At 38.8% G+C, this 20,340-nt stretch overlaps 1 protein-coding gene across 1 annotated transcript in view; it reads right to left on the bottom strand.

Annotated features, from left to right (window-relative positions):
- NISCH (nischarin) overlaps window positions 1–20,340 on the bottom strand; it is a 1,490,316-nt gene that overhangs the window by 157,254 nt on the left and 1,312,722 nt on the right. Inside the window, exon 17 of the mRNA XM_044078886.1 lies at window positions 3,002–3,185. Coding sequence (XP_043934821.1) covers window positions 3,002–3,185 — 184 coding nt within the window. The remainder of the gene's footprint in view (window positions 1–3,001; window positions 3,186–20,340) is intronic.

The raw sequence follows: 20,340 nt of genomic DNA, 5'->3' as shown, positions 1-20,340 counted from the left end.
TTTGAAGACAGATTACAATTAAAATGATTTTGTTACCTAAAATAAATTATATTGCTTTATTTTAAAATTCTTATGGCACCCAAAAAAATAGAATAGCTTTATCAAATTATTTTAGACCATGGGAGCTAGCAGGAATACATTTCCCAGATTTAGAATAGTATATTAAAGCTTCTAATTTCAAAATAATTTTAAACTGGATTAATCCAAACTTCTCTTCAGCTTGGAAATCTCTACAGGCAGTCATTATACTAAATGAAAATAAATTAATAAAAAAATTACAATTTAATGATCTACGTAATAAGCTTTGGTATGCACTTTGTATTAACTTACAATATAATATTACGAAATTCACTAACCTAAATTATATAAACTCTATTTATAATACTTTTAGAAGTTTTGTTAATAATATCAATATTAAATTGTGGATACAGTTACTATTTCCTTTCAAAATTACAAAAAAAGGTCTTCAATGATATTAGTATGGATATTCTTAGTAATTGGTAAGGGAAAAAAATGTACTTGTTGGTATCATTGCACAACAAATTTAGTTACTCTAGATGCACATAATTTAATTAAAACTTTTAATTTACAGAAATCAGATTGATTAGCTCTTAATAGCTTAATTCCATTCACTCAAGATTTATGCAGAACAATAGAAACATTTTCTTTTATTACTTTGTCCAAATTTATAACTCTTATACAAGGAAAAATTTAACCTCAAAACTTTATAGAGTTCTTATTAATTACAAATCTACTCCTAATCAGAAATTTTGGGATTTTATTACCAATGATTTTACGTTGTCTCTAACATCTGAAAATAAAGCTAATCTTTTACTTTCTATTAAATTAACTTCTAATTTGCAGGTCTGGAAGATCTTTTCCTGGAAATGTTTATAAAGAGCATTTTACACTCCTAATAAAATTGCTAAATTTAATCTCTCTAAGGAAGTAAAATGTTGGGAGATGTTAAATAGTTTGTAAAGCTGATTGGTATGATATTTTTTATGAATGCTCTCACATAAGGAAATTTTGGGAAGATATTGCTAAATTTCTTCAAGCTATTTTCAGCGATTCTTTTATTTTATCAAAATCTTTAATTTTTTTAATGTAAATGATTATATCATATTGAATAATAATAATAAATAAATATCTTCTTTGGTCAAGTTGCCAGAAAATGTATTATGAGAAAATGGAAATCACCTTCCATTTCAACTTTTGAAGACTTAATGATTCTGTTGGATAAAGTAGCATCAACAGAAATACAAGCTAAAGAATTATGAATTTTTCCCAAAAAATGGACTAAATCCCTGGAAGAAGGTTTTATCTCTTATTAAGATAATGAATTCAGATGTACTTTCAATCAACTAATTAATTTGGAAGTTTGGATTGTTGAATCTTGTATATCCTTCTTTATATGTGTATATAACTTGCTATTCTCTAATATATTGTTTGAGGCCTTTGTACATTTTGTATATACTTTACCATATATCATTTTTCAAATTGTAAATGTAAATTTACATTTTTTTCTTCATTTTATTGGAAAACAAATAAAAACATCTTTGAAAAAAAAGCAAATCTCCTCAAAAGGAGACTCAGAACTAACAGAATCCTCTTCCTCAGAATCATATTCTAAGGGAGAAGAAATCTGGAAAGAATGAGTCATGGATTCCTCATCAGAATCTACATCCTAACCTGAGGAATCCTGTTCCCTAGCCTTTTAAGAGGGCTAGAAGACCAAGATGGAGCAAGAACAGAAACCCCCTGAGGGTGCGTCAAAAGCCATAAGAGCATTAAACAAAACCTAAGTAAAGTTTTGCCATTCACTCTGAGGGTCTTTAGGGGCAAGAGAAATATGCTTGGTTTTCTGCTTTTTTTTTTTAAGGGGACGTTAGCCTTATAGATTTTAGGAGGCTCAGACCCCTGATGACACTCAATAAGTTTATTTGGAATTTCTTCCCTCAGTAAAACTGCCACACCCCTAGGCCCTTTGGAAATAATCAGCGTCAGTTATCCCTGTACATCCAAAGCAGACGTTTGTGAGGCCTCCATGGATGTGCAGGAAGCCAGATCCATGCCAGCTTCCAAAGAAGTTGTGGCAGAGAACTCCAACAAAGAGACCGGATGGTCCTCCAAGATTTCACTAGTCTTAAGAGAGATGTCTGGTGGAGGCGGCATAGCAGAAGAATCAGACCTAGCCTTCTTGGCCACCTTCTTCGTAGACTGCTGCCCCTCAGGCCAAGAAGGTCCTTCCATGGTGTCTTTGGCAAGAAGCTCAAGACACTGGTTCTCTAGATAAACAGCTAGGGAAGATAGCCAATTACACAATGTCTTAGGCATGAAAGCCTGACAAATAGCACAAGATGTATGGTCATGAGAAAAACCTAAGCAAAATAAACACTGCTTCTGGTGGTCTTTATGGGGACTCTGTCTCCCACACTGGCATTTCCCCTTTTTGGATGACATGAAACCAACAACCCACCAAAGCCAAATAAAAACGTTAATGAAGCACTCATCTGAATCGGCTAGGTAACCAGCAGATGAACAAGCATTTAGATCAAAGATGGTGTTTGGACTGGTGGCAAAAAAGTTCTGAGGATGGTACATCCAGATATCACCTTTACACCCTATACCGTGCATGGGGAGCATACCTGTAATGTATAGTGTACCCATTACAACGTAAAGGCTTTGGTATGCTTGCTGGACTTTGGGCTGTCCTTGCCAGGGGATCCCTATTGTAAAGAATACTGCAACTGTGATATGGAAGGACATCTAATAATACTGTTACACAACACACATGAAAATTTACAGAGCAACTGTAAGTGCTAACTGTGAAAGAAAAGTGAAGTAATAAATAAGCTTTGCTTTCTCGGCAGTGGATTCAGAGCAGCACAGAATGTAACACTCATTATGAACATCCAATAATGTTCTAGCAATGTAGAACAAAACCATTTTACCCTAGACAACCATCATAATTAATATTACTACTGGTATCATACATTACCTCAGCAACACTGCAATGGAAAAAATCCACTATGGCTTTCCCTTTGCATTCAGCTGCGTACTGAAGAGAAGGGCAGCGAGACAAATAAGAGGGGCAGTGGTTTTCTTCAGTCAGTTTCTGGAGTAGCACCTCAGAGGGATAAATACATGGCAGAGAGAGACATGTGGGATACAGATCGGGAGAACTGAAAAACAAAATAGTATCGTATCATGCTTCTGTATTACATGAAAATCAGACAGCAGCACTTGGCAAGAAACAAAACATGCCTGCAATGTCATACAAAAATGAAGCATTTTGTAAGTTAAGTTGCATATGTACTATATAACTTCCTGTGTATTCTCACCAGAAACAGTTTGGAAAAATTAAGCTGCCTAATCAGTGATCAGGTAAAACTTTTTATGAAGTCATGTCTGATGGGAAGAAAGGGAGTGGATGCAGTGACCACACCTACAAAATCCCCTCTGAGACTGTCCCTTGTCCAGACCTTAGTTATACCTCAATGGCATCTAGTGGTGAAAACTGACAAAATAATGCAATTCACCCCAAGGGTCCACATAATAGCCGACAAGCATATGCACTGGTCAGTTAATTCATCAGATTAACAACCAAATAATGGCACAGTCAAAATAAAAATGATTTAAGTTAATAACATTTCTGGCCCAACTCTCCTCCAATTGCATTGAGCAATTCTTTTTTGACTTGTACACCTGCACACCATCCTTAAAATGCTTCTGATGTCAAGGACTATATTACCATGTTCACACACACACACATATATATATATATATATATATATATATATATATATATATATAAATATAAAACACACACACACACAATACATAAATATAACAATACAGTACACATTTGCTCATATTAAGAGCACTAAATGTTTAGTGACCACCTACACCAGCACCACACACAACTTATTTTCCCAATAAGTTAGAGCAATCACTCTCATAAACACAACATATCCAAAAATAACTTACATTTTTAAATACCAATAACACTTACATTCAAACCACTTCCCCACTTTTATACGTACATTCTATATAAAGAGATACACATCTATTTTCACCATACACAAAGTTCATATTGCATAACATATATCTAAATGTCTGTAATTTACAAATATTAATTGAGTCCAGGTTTGTACATAGTACCCAAATTAATCTTCCACAACTTTTCTGTTTGATCCAAAATTGTATGTTTCGATTGAATAGATAGCCAATCACATACAGCAGTGTCAATATCCACAAATATAAAGTGCACAGGAGTCTGTTCAACTTGGTGTTTTAGAGAACTTTGAATGCGTTTACAATTCAAATCACTCAGATGCACTGCAATTCTTTAAATGGTCTTGAGGTCTGTCCAACACAGAAAGCTCCACACTGACAAACAGCCATACAAATGACCCATTCGGTGATGCATGTAATCACACTTCTAAACTGAAAACACTTTAGATGTATTAACTGATGTAAATGATTTGGTTTTCAATACAACTTTACAGTAGACACCGTTTCCACAGTATGTACTACCATAAACTAAATTATTTATCCTTTACTAAATATATCTTTCTTATAACATAAGTATTTTATATTTTTCCAACAATGAAAACCAAAATGACAAAAATCATTCAAGCATTGATCATAAAAATACATAGTTTTTTAAAAGGTACCAATATTTATTAATCACTTTACGAATTTTAAAAGTATTAGTATAATTTGTAGTTATTAGTCTTAATTCTGATTGATTGGTGACATTTTCTATACTTCTGATTGTTTCCCTAACTGTTATGAAAAATACAAGATCACAATTACATCTGAAATGAGAATTCTAAAACCTCAAAAATAAATTATGTATGCTTTTAACTTACTTAAATATAAAATGTAAATATGTACATTATTTGTTAAAAACATGCCTATCAATAATAAAAGTATTATCCTACATCATAAAAATAAATGCAACAATAAATAGTATTATTCATTTGTCCACACACAAACATGCCATCTAGTGGTATTTAATCAGGTATACATCCATTTGGTTGACAGGCATAAGTTGTTGTTTGTCTTTCGGCTTTTCCCAGTTAGGGGTCGCCACAGCAGAACTCCAGTCTGCTAATGATTGACAGTAGATTTTCACGAACGCCGAGGCGCCAGCTCGACGTCCAACCTTCAACGAAGGCATGCCCATTTACGCATGTCTTTCGAATGCCACCCAACTGCAGGGAGGACATGCAGACTCCACACAGAAGGCACTCCCCGCACTCCAGCCGCGAATCGAACGGGAGAACCTCTTGTTGTGAGGCAACAACGCTACCACTGCACATAATGGTCGAAAAGGAGTGCTGCTTGATCTCATGTTGTCGAATGCAGCTGTTGCGAATTGCAATGAAGCCGAATGACACTGTACAATCGCACAAATCACGCTGGAAGTTTGAAATGTGATATTAACGGCAGTCTCATACAATAAATGTAATGTGCACTGCTCATCACACATAGGTTACTAACTGCAGAGAAAAGTAAACTTATACTGAGTAAAGGTAAAAGTGAAGGCATCGCTGTACCAAAAAGGAGAAAAATACTACAACATAAAGTGGGGGGCTTTGCCCCTCACACCCCCCTACTTAAATATACCAACTTCGAGATCACACCACAGTGGAGTAAAAAGCAAAATCTTGAGAAGTGTATTAGTGAACACGGGTGTGTCTACAGCTTTGCTTGCTGCACGACAGTGTTGGAAAGACCACTTATCTCAAGTTGAACAACTGCTGACAAATTTAGATGTGCGCCAATTTTGAAAATATCGAATTCGACATCACGCATATTTGCTTTCAACATTTTTTCTGCTCAAGATTACATTATTCAACATTATTATTCGGACTTATTGCCGATCGTACACTATACATTCAACCAAATGCATGTACACCATTTAATCATCACTACCCCCATTTAAAAAATATTCCCAAGAAAAGGAATAAAAAAATATCAAATAGATTTCCATAAAAACAAACTTCAATGTACAATCTCTTACAAATATTTAAGAATATGTAATGTAAAAATTGCTTTACATAAATGCAGAGGAATATTATATATAATTTTATTCCTAGTAAGAGGAGTGATGTTAGTAGATCCTTGATATACTTAAAATTGTTTTTAAAGGAAAAAAAAAACCCTGAAATCAATGTTTTCAGGTGGCAATCCAGGGACAACACAGGACCACTTTCCAAAAAAGAAAAGTACTTTTAACCTACCCCTCCAACCGCAGTTAAGAAATTTTGAAATTGTAGTTGAAAGTAAACTTAGTGGCGCTATTAAGAGTGGTAAAACCTATCTCAACTTTCCTTTGAAGGAGAAAATATTGTTAGAAGAAAAATATCTAAGGGTTATGAAACCCGATAAGGGGGTGTCATAAATTACACATACATGTGGGCATAAGTCACACACACATATACATCTCTATATATCTATAAATATAGATTGATAAATATGTGTACTGTGTGTGTACTTGTTGCATTATCAATGGAAATAATGCCGCACATGCGATTAAAAGAAAAAAAAACTACTACATATATTCCAAAACAAGCACATTCAGTCAACATCCTTGCAAACCAAGTGCACTCCACTCACTAACCCCCCCCCCCCAACACTACATAAACATAACCAACAAAACACCAAACTAATACTTATAAAACTATTTTTGCACAGGGGCAAGCTTCTCAACACCCCCGAAGCTTTATACATTCCAACTCCAAAATCTCACAACGGTAGGAAAATGGCGCACTCCCAATCCCTGCTGTACCACAACCACACACGGTGCAAAATTAGGCCCCTTTACATCAGCTGTGCATTCATTTAGGTCACTTGTGCATTTGATGAATCATAACACAGCCAAACATCTTTCATCAGATGGGCATTGAATCCAATGAATGGAACTTGTGCTTGTGTATAAAAGGTTTAAAAAGGGAGGAATGTTACATGTAGAGTACTTACCTTAAAATTTTAACAAGTCAGCCACAGTGACTTGCATGTCATGAGGTACACAATTCTTCAAGAGACTTCAGTTAGAATGTATATATAACTAATGGAATTCAACCTGCATGTACTGCATGGATAGTCACAATTATGCTCAGAGATCTTACAGATAGGGTTGGCGAGTACCATTCTAACATGAAAAACACACATATGCATCCCTCACCACTGTTAAGCACTAGTCTTACACTAGTGTATTAAGAGTAATAAGGCCAGATTTGCTGTGAGATGAGAAAAAAATGAAGACATTAAAACACTTTGTTAAAACAATATTGTTTGAAAATTGATTAAAAATAATCATATTTGTAAGACAATGTGCACAAGCGACATCTAGGGTGTTACAGTTATAACATCAACTCCTTCAATATGTTTTTATGAGATGTCCAGCTTTAAGAAGTTTAGTTGTGCAAGTACTTCTTTACCCAACGTTCGGAAGTTTAGCATCCCAAACTGCCCCTTTCTACATTACTCTGTTTTAATTTGACTTACCCTGTTACCAGAAATACTTCCAAAGGCCTCAGGTGCTTCAAATAACGTTAGGAGTTGTGAACATCCAGGTTATATAAACAGACCAATAAATTATCAGCATAACATTACTGACGTATCTCCGATGGAAAAACATCTGTGCAACACAGTGTGTAATTTTCTGGCGAGGTGATCCAAATAAATGGAGACCAAAAGGGGACAAAGTAGCACCCCTGTTTTCTACATTCGTATACTGTGACTTGAGAAGATAAAGATGAACTAACTTTGATACTGACTGATTGTGAATTATTTCCCAGCTCTGTGAAAAAGATTTATTAATCTAGTTAAGAAGCCACATCTTATCCACAGTTCCAAAAGGAACCCGCAGTTAACGTCAGACATAATTTCTACATCTACCTCTTCTCTCCTGGTTTGCCTTCTCAAGTACCAGGACTGCCTTTACAAGATGGCTAAATGTAAACTGACCTGGAATTAATCCAGTCTGGTCTACGTGGATTAGTGAGGAAACAAAGAACAGCAGTTAAGGAAGCCATATCAAAGGAGAAGAAGCATAATTAGTGGAGTTCCACAAGGTTTGATACTAAGACCAGTGCTCTTTGCTATTACTAAATCAGATATTATGAGAGGCACCAAGAAGTGGTGTAACTTGTCTGCAGATGACAACAACTTAACAAGGAAAGTGAAGAAAGGGGAACATTGCCTTAACAGGACCTCATGGGACTGGCAGAGTGGGCTGAGACATTGCAAAATCACATCACCTGTCCAATAATCTACAAATGGAATACCAACAGGGGATAGTGACCTTAACAAGCACGTATCAGGTGAAAGATATTAAAACACCACTGGGTGCAATCAGAGAAAGTTGTAGCCAAGGCCAGCATGCAACAGGGCTATATCTTTAGAGGAACAGACTGATTAAATTACCATTCTACTGGCATCTGGTCAGGTCACGTCTGGAGTACAGTGTTCAATCCTGTTGCTGGTGCCAATAAAAGATCAACACCACCAGGCTTGTCAAGAACATGAAAAAACATTACCAACTTCCGGCCCATCGCCATCCTCTCTCCTATTTCAAAAGTTCTAGAGAAATGTATCCATCTTCAACTCCTTCCCCATTTATTAGACAACAACCTACTAACTCCTACTCAACACAGTTTCCGACCTAATCATAGCACTATGATAGCCCTCCTATCATTCCTTGAAACTGTGAATAAAGCTAGAGATACAGGTCTCACTGTATCTACCATCCTACTCGATCTCTCCAAGGCCTTTGACACTATCTTCCATAACCTACTACTTACTAAACTTTCTAAGCTAAACCTATCACCCTCAACTCTCAATTGGTTCACCAGCTATCTCTCAAACAGGCAACATGCTGTCAAGTGAAAAAATGCCACCTCCTCCTTCCTAAACACCCCCACAGGTGTCCCACAAGGTTCCATATTCGGCCCCCTCCTCTTTAATATATTTATTAATGATTATTTCCACTCTATCCCTTATGCTAACATCATACAATATGCAGATGATTCCACAATCATCTGTGCTGCCTCTTCCATCCCAACTCTCCTAAAGCTGACTCAGGATGCCTTCTCCACTACAGAACAGTGGATGAAAGACAACCATCTTGCACTTAAATGCAGCCAAATCAAAACTAGTGATATTTACCTTTTCTAAAACCAATAAATTTGATAGACAACTATTCTCAATCACCAGTCAAAACAACACACCTCTTGAACTGTTATCTGAAACCAAACTACTAGGAGTACAAATTGATGACCAGCTTAAATTCGACTCCCATCTACTACTAAACATTAAAAAAAACACCAAAAACTTGGCCTGCTCTACCGCCACAAGCGATACCTCTCACCAGCTACCAAGCTCTCTCTCTCTACCACTTTTCTCTTACCCTCCCTTCTCTATGGTGCCCCTATTTTAACAAATCTGCAATCATCTCTTAAAACAAAACTGTCCTCTTGTTATAATAAAATAGCCAGATTCACCACTAGCAACAAATCTTCAACCCATCACTGTGCACCACTCCACAAACTAAATTGGCTTGAACTTCTCAACTACCTCTCCTATACACAGCTCACCTATGCACACAAACTCATTTTCCAGCCATCCCTCTGTCCCTCCCTGTCCACTACCTTTAAAATGCACCACACACAAAGACTTCTCAGATCAACAAATCAAAACCTAATAGAAGTCTACAGACCCCTCCGTCCCCCAGGACAAAACCTCCTGTCCTTTTCCCTAGCACGCCTATGGAACTCCCTCCCTTCCTCCATTCGTACCATCACTAGCCTCCCTACCTTTAAAAAATCACTCCACTCCCACCTAACATCCACATGGGAATGCTCCTGCTCCCGCCCCACATAATCACTTTCTACAGTCTTCCATCTCATACATTCTTTATTGAAGCTAGTAATCAATTTCTTAATATCATCTATCATCCTGAAAGCCTTCTGCATCTATCTACTCACTTCCTTATCCTACTAGAATAATGCTTTCAAAAAAAAAAAAAAAAATTATATATAATTTCGTTTTTTAAACTTTTGTGACTAATCTCAGTACTTTGTTATGTCTTGTAATGTTATGTTTTATGTTTGAAATGTAAATCTCTGCAATCTTTGTGTAATCTGTGTTGGAGCTTTTCTCCCCAGGACTCCATTGAAAAAGGGTTATTTTGGCCCAATGGACTATCCTGGTTAACCAACAGCAAATAAAATAAATAAATAATAAATAAAAAATGCTAACACAGTAAAATAGAATCATCATCATCATCTCTTTCCATTTCCTCCTATCCTCTGCATCTTGCTCTGTCACACCAACCGCCTGCATGTCCTCTATCACCACGTCCATAAACCTTATCTTAGGCCTTCCTCTTTTCCTCTTACCTGGCAGCTCCATCCTTAGCATCTTTTTCCCAATATACCCATCATCCCTCCTCAGCACATGTCCAAACCAAAGCAATCTCGTCTCTCTTGCTTTGTCTCCAAACTGTCCAACATGAGCTGACCCTCTAATACACTGATTCCTAATCCTATCCATCCTAGTCACACCGACACAACACAGTAAAATAGAATGAAATGCGATTAATATGAGTAGAGGTTGAGCTAAAGTTATTATCACCTGAGGAGGTGCAGAGGAGACTTGCTATGAATTCAAAAAATTTCAGAGGTAATGTACTTAAGAACAAGAGGGCAAATACCTACCTTAGGAACGTTCGATTCAGACTTCAAAAATTCTCATAAGAAAGATTACTGCAAAAACTGGGGTTAGAGAATTGATTCTTATTTTGAAGGAGAGTGCTTTGTGGTCTGACCTTACTAGAAATGATACAACACTGGGGGGTGGTGCAGCGTTCTCCCATATTTGTGAGTACCAGGTCCAATATGTTTGTAGCTAGTAGGCATTTACACTAACTGGTCCAGGGTGTTTATGTTTACAAAGTCCAGGGATCTCTGCACCTGTAAACTTGGTGTCATGCAGGATTTTCAGCTTATAGAGGGATAATTGAAGTCCCCATGAGTATGGCATTTGGTTAAATGAGGAGAGTCTCCAACAGGGCTAAAAATGAGCTACGGGTTTCATGGGACACAGAGGGTGACATTTAGCTTGCTAGGATATGGTATGGGACTGGCCTACGGTAATCTGAACATGAAGGAACCCCAGTGTGTCACCCTGTTTAATCAACCAAGAGGTATGCATGTTACTGATGTAGATCGAGACACCTCCAACTTAACTCCTTGTCTGTGCAGTTGGTGGCCTAAATGTGTGGAAGGCATTGAAACATGCCACTGCTGGGATACGCAGCGGCTTTAAATCATGTCTCGATAACTACACAGATGTCCAAATTCCCCAAGGTGAGGAGAGCTTGGACGGAGTGGAACTTTTTGTTTAGACTCCTGGCACTAACCAGTAACACCTTCAGATTTCCTTGGGTAGATTTTGCTATGTTGGAAAGTTTGTCAATTTGGCATTGCCTTAAAAAAAGGCTCTATGGGAGAGGTTAATGTTTCAGCTAATATTCAAAAGGCAGAGGGTATAAGTGCAGACCATCCTTGCAAAGCAGCATGGTTTGTAAACCACATCCTCCCACTCTGACCAATACTGTATACCCCCAGAATGATACAAACTTAGCCAATTATTAAAGTCAATCATCTTCTGTTTGCATTGTGACATCATGCCTGGTGAAGATAGAATGTTGCTCAATGCTAGGCACATAACATCCTGTGACACACAGTCTTGAGAGCTCCATAATGCATTTCTTCATACAGTCTAGGTAGGTTAACCTCAGGTCATTTACACCTACATCGACTATGACTGGTGTCGAAACCATGGCCTTAAGCTTAATGCCAAAAAATGCATTGTCATTCCCTTTGGGAAAAAATAATTTCCCACTAATTACCACATTGATGGTAGCCCACTGAAGGCGTTATAAGAGATCTGGGGACACAGGATGACAGCACCCTCTCCTTTGACCACCACACTGCCACTGTCGTCAGAAAGACCTTCTATGTGGCACATCTCATTACCAAGGGTTTTGCAACCAGGATCTTCTCTCTCTACTCTTCCCTCATTAAACTAATCATAGAGTATAATGCCCCATTTGGCATGTATCTCACTAAACACCTGCAACAGCTGGAAAGGCCACAAAAGTACTCACGAAGAGGATTCTAGGCCTTAAACACATGTCCTACATGGACAGACTCTAAAAACTCCAGCTTTTCTCCATCTCATATCGTCTATTAAGAGGCAATCTCTGCTTGACTTACAAAGCCATGTCTGACCCAACCCGGTTAGAAATGTTACACCTAAAGAAATCTCAATCCCTCTGCACCACACGCTCCAGGGACCTCAACCTCATTACCACAATCAACAGGTCATGCTGGAGGGACAGGTTCATAAGCCAGAGACTGCCCATGCTCTGGAATGGACTTCCCATACATGTGAAGAAGAGCACCTCACTGGCTCTTTTCAAGAGGAATCTTGATGAGTAGATGGGAAATAGAAAGTTCACCCCAGGGATCACTCCAGTGGCTCTACTTGATAGAGGCAGGGCACTTCTATGGGCTAGGTTTGTAAAGGCTCCAGGGCTGTTGGCCTAGTACACACCTATGAACCTATGAGGGAATCATACTGGTATCTGTGATGCAGTGACTTGGGTGCATGTGTAACTTGGCGGATCCTGGCCCCTGACTGCAAACAGATTATTTTGTCCTTGTTCAGTCTGGTGAGTGAGGCATCAGTATGTCGTACAATGGAGTCCCCTATGACAAGAGTCCTTGATAGTGTACTGGTTTGTCTTATGGGCTTTGTAGTTGAGTCTCCACTGGGTGTGACTGTATGTGCAGTGTTAGGTGTTACAGCACTGGGTGTGGCTGTATGTGCAGTGTTAGGTGTTAAAACACTGGGTGTGGCTGTATGTGCAGTGTTAGGTGTTACAACACTGGGTGTGGCTGTATGTGCAGTGTTGGGTGTTACACCACTGGGTGTGGCTGCATGTGGAGTGTTAGGAGTTACATCACTGGGTGTGGCTGTATGTGCACAGAACTGAAATAAAAGCGTTTTCTTCCAGTTTTGATGAAAAACTTATTTCTCATAGTTCAGGGCTTTCCACACCTCCCAGAGTCTTGAGTAAAAGATGTATCCTTGTAAATGTTTTACACTTCATTGTTCTATGTTTCTACTGTTGATCGTTATTTCTGTCTTGTTACTGCAGGTTCAAGGTTGACTGTTAATAAAAGTTGTAAAAAAAAAAAAAAAAAAAAGAAATTTGCATTGAAGACTCTGGCTCCATATTCAAGAAAAAAAGCGAGGAAGAACCCAACTAAGGAGAAACAAATGGGGAAACAAGGAGGATATCTGACAGCAACATGACAGAAGCCACAAAAAGAAAATTCAAGCAGCTAAAGAAAAAGAAGGTACAAGGTCCTGACAACATAGCCACAAAACTATGAAAACACATTCTCAAAAAAATTTACTAAGGTTACAGAGGGATGCAATGGTAGTGCCACTTTACAAGGGTAGAAGAGTTGCAACTGAATAGGGCAGCCCATACGACTGACATCAGTAGCAGAGAAAGTGATGGAGAAAATATTGAGATAGAAACTGACATCCCAGCAAGCTAGCACCTACAAAATAAGAACTACTCTGGATTTTTGGAAAAGAAGTTTCATCAGTCCAACATGATCCAAGGTTACAACTTGTTTATGCTAAAACCTTATAAAGGAAAGGTGGTCAAGGCTACGCCCTGACGTCAGTATAGCATTCAATTCAATGCCACAAGGGAGACTGTTATGCAAATGGAAGGGACTTGTAATAGTAGAAAAGTTGACTAAATCAGTAGACAGCGGCTGTGTGGCAAGAAGCAATCATTGTGATCTATATCAAAGGAAAGAGGAGTGGTTGCTGGGATTCCACAGGAGTCGTCATGGGGATTCCACAAGAGTCGTCATGAGGATTCCACAAGAGTCGTCATGGGGATTCCACAAGAGTCGTCATGGGGATTCCACAAGAGTCATCGTGGGGCCAGCACTTTCCAGCATTTTAGAAAACACCCAATATGTCAGTAAGAACATAAGAAACTTATTTGTGAAAGACGTTACAACAGAAGGGACAGTGAAAGATAGCAGTTAAGCGTTCAAAAGGCTATTGAAGATACTAGCATAGTGGGCAGAGAAGTAGTAACAGACGCATATGGTAAAGATGTTTAAAGTAATTCTCCTGGGCTTTAATAACCCCAAAGTTGAACACCATCTAGGAAGACTGACCCAAGAAACCATAATTAAGGAAAACGACCTATGGGTGGTAGTAACAGTAGAAATGAACCACCAAAAACAAATTGAGAAAGATGTAACCAAAGCCAATAAAATGTCAGGCTGTATCCACAAAGAAAAAATACAGGAACACCGGTTATTTTATCCATGTAAAAAAGCGAAGTCAAGCTGCAGGACTACTGTATTCAGCAGGCAGAGAACATAATTGCACTAGTAAAGAGGGTACAAAAAGAAGTGACCGGGGAAATGAGGAACAGTGGACAACAGATGCAAGAACAGACTAGGAATCTGTTCTCACCTGAACAGAAGCATTTTACTTTACTTTAGCTTTGTTAACTGGGATGATATGCTAGCCCCAACAAACTCCTTTCAGGTATTGCCAGGGCTAAGAGGCAGTAGTTAAACATCCCTTTACCAATCACAATTCAGTTGGAAAGAAAAACCTCCCAGAAATCATACATGTATAAAAGGGAAGAATGATACGACTGCACAGAAATCACTCCTTGACTCATTCCTACAAACCCGGAGCCCTGATACTTTAGGATTAACCAAGCCATGAGTAACAGCAAATGAGCCCAACTTATGCCACCACTTTTATGGGTACAGCAAGCATGTTAACACCACACCAGGTACCAAAGCAGGAAGTAATATCCTTTTTTTTTCCTAGAAAAACATTAAAGGTACTGTATTAGGTACAATTATCACAATCCAAACTGGCAAATACTAAAACTACAGATTGACAAGAGGAATGAACTACTTAAAAGTTACTGCCTACATACCCCCACCCTGTAACTTATAAAATTCAAACTTCTAAATGAAATGCTACCATATACAAATACCAATAAAGATATAATAATCCTCACATACTTTACACCCTAGACTTGTTCAAATCCTCCAACTCCAAAGCCGCGGAATTCCTACCTGACAAAGGTATAACACAATTACTGAAGCCACCAGACCCATTTTAGATCTAGTACTTACAAACCTTCTAGACCTAATAACTGACATACCATATAAAATAAACATCAGTGATCATTACATCACATCATCCATAATACCACCATCAGTGATCATTACATCACATCACCCATACCACCACCATCAGTGATCATTACATCACATCATCCATAATACCACAGTCAGTGATCATTACATCACATCATCCCTAATACCACCGTCAGTGATCATTACATCACATCAGTGATCATTACATCACATCATCCATAATACCACCATCAGTGATCATTACATCACATCACCCATACCACCACCATCAGTGATCATTACATCACATCATCCATAATACCACTGTCAGTGATCATTACATCACATCATCCATAATAGCACCATCAGTGATCATTACATCACATCATCCATACTACCACCATCAGTGATCATTACATCACATCACCCATAACACCATCAGTGATCATTACATCACATCATCCATAATACCACCGTCAGTGATCATTACATCACATCATCCATAATACCACCATCAGTGATCATTACATCACATCATCCATAATACCATCAGTGATCATTACATCACATCACCCATAATACCACCGTCAGTGATCATTACATCACATCATCCATAATACCACTGTCAGTGATCATTACATCACATCATCCATAATACCACCATCAGTGATCATTACATCACATCACCCATAATACCACCATCAGCGATCATTACATCACATCATCCATAATACCACCGTCAGTGATCATTACATCACATCATCCATAATACCACCGTCAGTGATCATTACATCACATCAGTGATCATTACATCACATCATCCATAATACCATCAGTGATCATTACATCACATCATCCATACCACCACCGTCAGTGATCATTACATCACATCATCCATAATACCACTGTCAGTGATCATTACATCACATCATCCATAATAGCACCATCAGTGATCATTACATCACATCACCCATAATACCATCAGTGATCATTACATCACATCATCCATAATACCACCATAAGTGATCATTACATCACATCACCCATAATACCATCAGTGATCATTACATCACATCATCCATAATACCACTGTCAGTGATCATTACATCACATCATCCATAATACCACCATCAGTGATCATTACATCACATCATCCATAATACCACCATCAGTGATCATTACATCACATCACCCATAATACCATCAGCGATCATTACATCACATCAGTGATCATTACATCACATCATCTATAATGCCATCAGTGATCATTACATCACATCACCCATAATGCCACCATCGGTGATCATTACATCACATCAGTGATCATTACATCACATCATCCATAATACCACCGTCAGTGATCATTACATCACATCATCCATAATACCACCATCAGTGATCATTACATCACATCATCCATAATAATCTCCATCCCCCTTCAATTAAGTGCCTTTCAACACGAAACAAAATTACAGCAGTAAAACAAGATCAAAAATAAACTGACAGCCTCTTCTATATAACAGTGACTCCAATACAACCATTTCTTTCCTAACAGAAACTTTACTGTAACTTAGAGAAACCCTTTTCTAAAATCACCAGATTATTCAAGAACAATCACAAACAGTGGCCAACTAAAGAACTCAATTTCCTTTACAAGCTATGGGACTGACTCTACCAAAAATGGAAACACATTTCTTCTCCCCAAAACAAGGATAAATTTATCACCCTATCAAACCTTCCAAGAAAACAACCAGAAGACACAAAACAGACTTCCGGGCAATGCAAAATTCTTTCAAACACTCATCTAAATAACTCTAATCTAGTTAACTGCATCATAGGCTGATCTAAAAATATAAATCCAATGAAAGACTATTGCCATCACTTCATGCAAACATAACCCTATATATTTTCTGAAAACATTATGTATATCACACAACTAATCTTACCACTTCTAACCCCCAACAATAAACCTTTGCCTCACTACTAACACAATGCCTGGTCAACAGAAATAAGCCGTATTAAAACATATTCAAAAAATACCCAAGTTCAGATCCATATCCATACTACCCTGCCCTAAGAAAGATTTTTGAAGAAATTGATCTGATATCATCAATTTTCATTCTTTCCTCAACTACTGGGTTCAGGGATCAGACCCGGACATTACTACAGCTCATGGTAACCCAAAAGCTTTTAAACCTCCTCTCTACCTACAATGCACCAACCCCTAACACACCCCAGATCTCATTTGCCGCTTTTGCGAAATAGATGTGTTCATAGATAGCTGTCAAGTTTTCAGTCAGTTAAGTGAATTTTTCTTAGGCCTTTTCTCTAACTCTTTTTTTCTATAGATAGCATATTCTAGTTTACCATCGTTGGTATATATTTCTTCCCTTTTGCAGCTGTGTTACTGATTTTTACACAACTGCGTATTTCTCAGTACCATACTTGGTAAGTTTTCTTTTTCCTCCGTTATCCTTCTGTTCTAGTTAAAAAAAAATCTTTTTTGCTAGTTTTACCTTTAATAAAATATCACAGAAAGGTCCTTTAAGATTTAAAAATTGTAAAAAAATGCGGCCATAAGCTGCCTATTTCAGACGATCTGTACACTTAAAGGTAGATTGCTCCATTTGTCAGAATTTTAACCCTCATGCACTTGCTGACTGAAAAAACAATCTTACTTTAAAGGGATTATTGCTTACTACTTTTCTGAAGCAATTTCTGGGGTTCAAACCTCCAAATCAAAACATAAGGAGTCTTCAATATGTCCTCGGTGCCATCTGGTTCCTCTGCTCCATCTTCAATGGAACATTCACGTAAGGAACTGTAGACGGATCTGAAGACTTCTGCTTCGAAGCTGACTTATCAGAAAATTTTGTCAGATCAGACTACTTCAGATCTAACAACTCTTCCTCAGACCTGTTATTCACCTACCATTGACTCTGTGCCATACAGGTTACCATCTCCTTTTCTGGAGAAATGTCACCCGAATTCTCCTTCCTTAGCTTTCTCTTCTTCTTCCCGGAGTCTGACCAAAGCTGATGTGGATAGGATGATGAGGTGATTCCTCTCGGTGCAAATTCAGATGAGTGTACTTCCAGCTCCTACCCCTTCAGGTCAGGAAGCTTTGTCTCGCAATACCCTTCATTGTTGGCTCTTTTTCCAATCTGACCCATCACTTTGGAGTCCCTGGATCTGAGTCTGCTGAAGCAGTCGGTCTCAGATCTGAGGATACTGTTAACCCCAGCTCCGAAGTCTTATCTGAGCACTCCGGCAAGTTCAGATCTGGATGAATCTCAGAGCAATAGTGTCCCTGCTGGATCCCAGATGGTGGTGTTGACTCCAAAGTTGTTGCAGCCATCTCTGCCCTCAGAGCCTCTGCATTGGACAGCTCGGCTTTCACCTCTGCCTCTGGTGAAATGCCTTCGGGGCAGATGGAGTCGATGGGGTGGAAGCATGTCTTCTCGGCTCCATCAACTTTTTTCTCCCTGGGGCATTCTGCTGTTTCAGCAGGATGGATGGTTTCTCCCACTTCATATCTTCCTTCAGGATCTCATGTCTTTGCACCTTGAGCCTCAAAATTCAACCCCACAAGGACAGCCAGTCCAAACTCTTCAGATTACCCAGCAGGATATCACCATCTCTTCCGATACTTCTCCAGAACATCCCACCGAAGAGGTACCTCAGAAGAGAAAGTACAAAAGGAGGCACTGGGATTCTCCACAAATCTAGCACAGAGGATACTTATTTCAATGAAGGGGAAGGATCCAAAAGATTGAGACGTCCCAGAAATCCTGAAACAAAGACGTGGTTCGTCCTCACAAAACCATTCAACAGAAGAATCGGTATTCCTGGAGGTTAAGGAACTGTCAAACTCTTTCAGGAATCATTACTGCTGAGACTCAGGCTTCTGTGGGCTCACAGCTGGTGATCCTAAAGTCCAATTCTAACTCGTCCATGAGGCTTCTCTCTCATGCACCTGAGGGCACCTCAAAGGCAGCAGATTCAGATATTAGGAGGCATGCCTGGATATGCTTGTTTGACTTTGCAGAGCCCTTCAAGTCCTCTTTTGTCAATGATCCCTTTGACTGAACAACTTTATTTGGCCCCAAAGTAAAGGACACGCTCTCTAGATGTGAAAAAGATGGAAAGACACTCTCTGCTGTGGGAATAGATTTTTCGACTCCTCAAAGAACCTTTTCTAGGAACCAACAAGGAGGAAGGAAAAATGTGACTCAAGAAATCCCAGGGTCTTTTCCAAGATCCACATGGAGACAGTTCTCCCAGAAGAAGAAGAAGGGAAACTCCAATGGGAGACACCACCCACATGGCAGAGGTGGCTTGCAAAACCAAGGGTCTAGCTATTCCTTCTGTGACAAAAGTTACCAGCGTACCTGAAAGGAGGCCCAACTGTCCCCCTCTGGAGGCAATCAGGAGTAGTTTATACCTGCACCCGAGTGCCTGGTTAAATATCTCCAGACACCGGGGTGCAGAGGATCATTTCCACAGTTTTTCCTTCCACCTCCATCCTCAACAAAAATTTCCTGATGTTTCACCCAATCAAAAAAAAAAAAAAAAAAAAAAGTCATCCAAGAGGTCTCTCCAAGAATCTGGAACTTACTCAAGATTCTTTTAGTGCCAAAGAAATCAGAAGACTGGGGACCAATTTTGGATTTCAGCAACTTGAAAAAATCAGTTCAAGACACAAAGTTTCAGATGGTTATGGTTCAATCCATTTTACCCTTTTTGGGCAAGGACGGCTGGATGGGCTCGACAGACCTTCAAGACACGTACTAACACAAAAATGAACAGGCATTCCAGAATGTACTTAGTCTTCCAGCTGGCAGTCACAGAATGTACTTGGTCTTCCAGCTGGGAGTCAATCATTACCATTTCAAAGCCCTGCCCTTTGGTTTCACCATAGTCCCCAGTGTTCACCAATGCATGGCAGTGGTAGCAGCTCACTTGAGACTGCAGGGATTCCAGGTATTTCCATATGTAGATGGCTGGTTCATCACTGCCCAGACCAGGCATCTACTCATAAGAGCAAGAGATCAGG

This window comes from Protopterus annectens, chromosome 7.part1 (genome assembly GCF_019279795.1).
Source record: "Protopterus annectens isolate FY-2018-M chromosome 7.part1, PAN1.0, whole genome shotgun sequence".
Taxonomy (NCBI): domain Eukaryota; kingdom Metazoa; phylum Chordata; order Ceratodontiformes; family Protopteridae; genus Protopterus; species Protopterus annectens.
The sequence above is the reverse complement of the archived record's forward strand: the minus strand, read 5'-3'. Positions and strand labels throughout refer to the sequence as shown.